Source organism: Eucalyptus grandis, chromosome 7 (assembly GCF_016545825.1).
Source record: "Eucalyptus grandis isolate ANBG69807.140 chromosome 7, ASM1654582v1, whole genome shotgun sequence".
Classification (NCBI taxonomy): Eukaryota; Viridiplantae; Streptophyta; class Magnoliopsida; order Myrtales; family Myrtaceae; genus Eucalyptus; species Eucalyptus grandis.
The window spans coordinates 34,927,880-34,933,688 of NC_052618.1; the positions used below are offsets into that span (position 1 = coordinate 34,927,880).

The window sequence follows — 5,809 nt, forward strand, 5'->3', positions numbered from 1 at the left end:
ATGCATCTTAATGCTCAAAGTGCATTATTTTAAGTTAGAAGAAGTATGTCGGACAGATGAGATTAGCCCACTCACACGGGTAATCGCCTCTATTTACTTGTGTGATAAATAGAGATGAGACTGTTTTTAAGCTTATTATCTGGGTGATAATCGAGAGCTCAAGCTTAAAACACGTATGTCGCCTTAACTAGGTGTTAAGATGAGGACATGATACTTACTATGTCCGAAAGTAAAATACCCCACATATTTTACCTTATTTGTCTATGATGCCAGATGTGAGTTCTGATGAATTTTGTAAATGAGTAGATACGTGAACTCAAGTTAGACATTGGGTATGTCTGAACTATCATCTGTACGGTATTGAAAGGTGTAGACATACGCTCCATGGGAAAGGAGTTAATACCGTAATACGTATTTCATACTACGTATGCATGAGACGACCAATAAGAGTGGCAAAAGTTTGATCTCAACTTTTATGTCGTGTGAGACTCTTGAGGAAGAGAGTTCCTCAATTTCTTAGTCCCCTCATGACTCTTACTTATTCTCAAGATTTCTATTTAGTGTTTGCTATCTTAGGATGTTGCCAATGGTCATGAGTTTGATTCGATCTAATGGGGCATTTCTAGAAAAGCAAGCTGGACTGAAATTGAGAGTTTGAAGGAAAGAGGAAGATCGATTTTGGAGAATCACATTGTAGTTTTGTATTCACCGGTTAACCAATTATGACTGTCTTTGTGATAATCATAATTGTGAATACAATATATATATCATTATTTAAAAGAGATCAAGAGAGATATAAATGTGATCGATCGATCTAGGTACCGCATACTAAATCTACTCGGAATGTGATGCCCATTATGAGCTGCTATATATTCCTAACAGATGTATGGCAACGAGCTCTCAAAGTATGCTGGTCGCACGGATTATTCACCGGTATGAATGTTGAAGAGAGGAAAAGAGGATTATGTTCGGCCCACCATGTTAAGTGAGAGTCTATGATGGATTTTTCTCTAATGGGGCTGAGTAGGGCCTATCCACCCATGTTGGTTTTTGGACCACCATGTGCGAGTGGGAGATGATGGATTTATGAGATGGGCTTAAGGCCCATCCGCTCAAGTTGGGCCCATAAAGGCCCGGCCCATGGGAATAGGGCCCGTGGAGGGGGAAGGTATAAAAGGGAGGAGAGAGAGAGAAAAGGCAAGAGTTGGAAACAACGTACGCTTTTTCTCTTTACGCTCTCTCTCTCCCAAACGAAGAACAGTAAGCATACGGCGCACTTTTCTTCCCTTCAAGTCGTCATCGGATCGAACGGGGCCAGAATTTCTTCCTCTTCTTCAGCGTTGGTGTTTAATCTGTGGCTAACAAGGTACGCTCGAATCCGTGGTGTGCTTTACGATCGGTGATGCGTGTTTTTCCTGGGCTTCGTCTTCCGCATTGATTTAGGGGTTCGATTCGGTGTCGAATCCGGTTTTCGGGGATCAGTAATTCCCAACAATAACAAACACCATTCTTGATAATACACATGAACATAAGAAATCGAGGATAAATTATACTAAAACGCAGGTTTGATTCAACCCATGAAAAATCTAATGTAGCAAGTTCCGAGTGAAAATTAAACCAATCAGATTTGAGAATAATGTATCATGCATGCTGATGAAATTTTAATTCATGAGAACTCGAAATTGACCTTTAATTTTTAGCTTGATGAAAACCGGACAATATTCTCTTTCTTAGATTTTCTGCTCTCTCTTTATCTCTTACTATTGCCTCACGTAGATCATACTATTCCCGTCACATAATTAGGGAGAAACCCTATCTATTTAGGCCAAATATAACTTCCCATTAATTTCTTCGTAGGCTTAAGCCTTTGGGTTTGTATTTCATTGGGATCTCCACGGGGAGTGAACCCAGCCCAACATGTTTACACCATCAACAAAGTTTAGCTCTTATTGAATCAGAAACAAACACGGAAATGGGAAACAAAAGAAATCAGCAAAGCACTCCATCCCTCCCTCCCTCCCCGAAAACTTCCCTTCCGCTCTCCCACCCCCCTCCTTCACTCTCTCTCTCAGTTTACCGTTCTGCAGTTTACTCTCACTTCTCCATTATGTAGCACTCCAACATTCCCAAGTCTTACCATAGAAGCAGCAAACTCCCTGAAAAACAGACTTTGATCTTTGGCAAACGAATCGACCATCCACCTTGTCCTGTAATCACTGTACAGTGCTTGATCTGACCCAAACACACCTTCACCCGCCACAAGTCTTCTGTAGTAAACGTTGTCGAAGGTTAGCGATGTGGCATCCAGAAACTGTCCTGCATTTCGATCCCCGTTTGGCTTAGGGCATTTATTCTTCAGCTGTTGTGCAAAGGCACGGTTCAAGGTCGGATCAACATCATGAATCAGACTGAAGTTACGAAGCCGGGCTTCAAAAGAGGAACAGTGAGAGAAGCCAAGAGTGTGACCACCAGATAGTGCAACCAAGTCCTTGAGGCCTAAGCCTCTTTTGGCAAAGCTTTGAAGGAGTTGGGTCACGTTGAATGTTGGTGCTGGCAAGTTGACCGTTTCTGAAGCATTTGATACTCTTCCATCTTTTCTGCCTTTTGGCACGTTCCAATATGGCCCTCCAGCCTTAACAATGAAAGCAATAGACAATATTATGCCACAATAGCTATCTCGAGGCATTAGTAATTCTTTCAATGTGTGGAGCAACTTATTAATTTTTATTTTATGGAGAGTCACTTTTCAAGCGAATCAAGTGATAACTACATGACCACAAAATACAGTAATAAGGTGGGAAGCTATTCGATATTCTTTTCCTTTTTCTCTCGGGCTCGCTGGTACAATTTCATAAACACTTTCTAAAACTATGTTAGTCTAGGCTTTTTCCGAAATGATGGTTGAGTTTACTTCACTCACTCGTTACCATAATTATCAGTAAAGAGTTGTTTGAAGTTTCTTGAGTGAATCTTATGCCAACATGGTAGAACTAAGTTAATGAACATGGAAGATATCAAGCGAGCTTCCTTTTTGTTAGATTCGGCATAAAGCTCAGAATAATTACGAGAATTATAAAGAAACGATCATGCACACAATGCGCATCATGAGGTAGAATTGGCTCGCTTGGGGAGTTTTGGTTATTACCATGGTGACTACATCTCTAGCTGCAACGGCGACGATATCAGCACAAGAGACTGTATGTGGACATGCCGTTTCAAGCCTTGCTTTGGCATCATCGATCACATAGAATGCTCGAACTGAGATATTAGGAGGACCATCTTTCTCTGCTTTGTTTCCAGGAGTAGAGTCGAGCAACAACGATGCATCGCATCCCTGTGTGCATGCACCATCCAACGACACGCATGAGTGAGAGAGAGAGAGAGAGAGAGAGAGAGAGAGAGATTTTGCAGATAAGTTTGCAGATGTCCATACCCGAATGAAACAGTCATGGAAGAACATCCTAAGGAGGCGAGCAGGGACTTTGGGGTCGTGCCTCGTGGCATTTTGGACCGTCTGCAATATGATTTTCTCAGCTTGCGGACATGTCCGGTCATAGTAATGGGCATCAAATACCGCTTTCGATACTGAAACCATCGCCAGTAGAAGGGCGATCATCACGCAAGAGCGAGGCTTCGGCGCAAGAACAGCCATATTGATGTATCGAAGCTAGATATGTCCGGATGTGAATATGATGGACTTTAGATTAGACGAAGCAGTATATAAAACAAAGGGATGCATGTTCAGGCGTTTGAATGTTGATGTCGCCGACATCTCATATATTCTTTCAAGTCACTCAATGTAGGAAAATAAAACTAAGCTGTATAAGTTGGACGCGGGGCTTTTGGCGTACTTTGAGACCAAGTATCTCCACCTAAGCTCCAATATAAGAGAAAAAAAGAAAAAAGACATTTTTAGGGGTTAATAATACAAAAAACACCAAACTGATTTATATGTGATAAATTTATTCCAAAGTAATTTTCAACCCCTAAAATCTCTAAATCGATATACTTGTGACAAATTTACATTCCGTTAATTTTCGTTAAATTCTACCGTCAAATTGCTAAATTAAATTAATGATAAATTTAACAGAATTTAACAGATAATAAATTCGTTACAAACATAACAATCTGAGGCTTTTGGAGGGGTCAAAAGTTAATTTAGAATAAAGTTATCACAAATGTATTAATTTAAAAAAATTTATGGTATTAACCACATATTTAGGGCTTCAATTCCCTATTTGAACCCGAACCTATGTAGATTATCCTAGGTTGTGACCATTTAGATTAACTCACAAAAATATAATAATTACCTTATGTCTCGCGTGATGTAAAGCTAAGCGAGACAGATAAGCTTCTTCCACTGTTGGCTTATCCCTATCAAGTTGGTTTAATATGAGGCGTACGGTTGGTGAGAGATGAAGTACTCATCCATGTTGTACTTGTACCGCCATTCTTCTTTGTCTGAATTAATATTCATTTCGAGTACCTGTTGGCCACAAGGAATTCAAAGGCCCTAAACTTGCTTCTGCAGTCAAGGGAATTCAAGACCCCAATTCACTAATATATATATATATATATATATATATATATATATATATATATATATATATATATGTTAACTAAAAACATATGGGATTCAATTATTAAGTGGGGCTTATTAGACTTGTGAATTACTCGAGACAAGTATTTTTGAGCTGTCACTTTATTCGATTAAATGGTTGAGCCAGTCGAAATCTAGACTATGAGGAAATCTTGGGCAATGGTGGGCTTGACCGAACTTAAGGATGCATTTGTTTCACAGAAAATTAATAATTTGGTCAACATTTTTCCATAAATGATCACTTGTATATATACAAAAATGATAGACAAGAAAATGTCATTATCTACAAAAATATTAAGACATAAATTGTTATCAATAATGAATGCATTTCTCATTAACTAATTATTTCAAGCAATATTTTTAGGAAAACGCTTTCCAAATTATTCATTTTTCGCTAAATAAAAAGATCTTAAGTGAACAAATCTAGGCCCATGAGGGAATGATAGACCACCCGAATTGTGCTTTAAGCCTAGCGGGCTTTAGACAGGCCTAGATATGCTCAAGTGGTCCAACCAGTCCATGACTAGGCATGAGATAATTGCGGTATACTTGTCACATTGCACGTTTAATAAAGCTTACTAAATAGTCGTTTTCCGTTTCTAGTGATAGCACTTAATTCTCACATTAATGTATACCATGTATTACCAAGTGTCCCTCAATTTTTTTATTAAATATGCTTAATAAAAAATTTCTGTATATCATTTAAGAGGAAGTTACACAAAATCCCTCATTAACTTTGGCGCTAGTACACTTTGCCCCATGAACTTGCAACCGTTATACAATATCGCCTTAACTTTCTTTCACTATTTGTTATATTTTTCATTAGCATATGCAATGCACATTACTTTTAAGAGATAAAATTTTTTTATTTTTCGTCCCATTTTGTGCAAGAAATCTCTCTTTTACCCTTATATATTGTTAAATTTTTTTAAAATATAGAAAATGAAAGAAAACTAAATTAACTAAAATACTGAGACTATTAGCACAAATGTTAATTGTAATAGTGATTTTTTTTTACTAGAATTAACTTTCTTGATCTAATATTGTTTATATAGTATTATATATAATATTAAAGATCCCTCCATCGCCCCTACCGAAGTCGGGGTCTTTCCACCATAGTCACAGCGGTTTCATTCTTGTACGCCATCTAAATTATTTTGCTTAAATTGAAAAATGTCTTAATTTGGTTCTGTTCATTTTGCTAGTCTT

At 38.1% G+C, this 5,809-nt stretch overlaps 1 protein-coding gene across 1 annotated transcript; it reads right to left on the reverse strand.

The window, feature by feature from the left end:
- Nucleotides 1-2,057: 2,057 nt before the first annotated feature.
- On the reverse strand, nt 2,058-3,677 carry LOC104453312 (peroxidase 66). Its single transcript, XM_010067840.3, has 3 exons — nt 3,434-3,677; nt 3,146-3,334; nt 2,058-2,632 (listed from the first exon to the last, which is right to left on the reverse strand). Exons 1-3 carry the CDS (start codon nt 3,650-3,652, stop codon nt 2,069-2,071), a joined length of 972 nt encoding a protein of 323 aa, XP_010066142.2. The 5' UTR covers nt 3,653-3,677; the 3' UTR covers nt 2,058-2,068.
- Nucleotides 3,678-5,809: the final 2,132 nt, after the last annotated feature.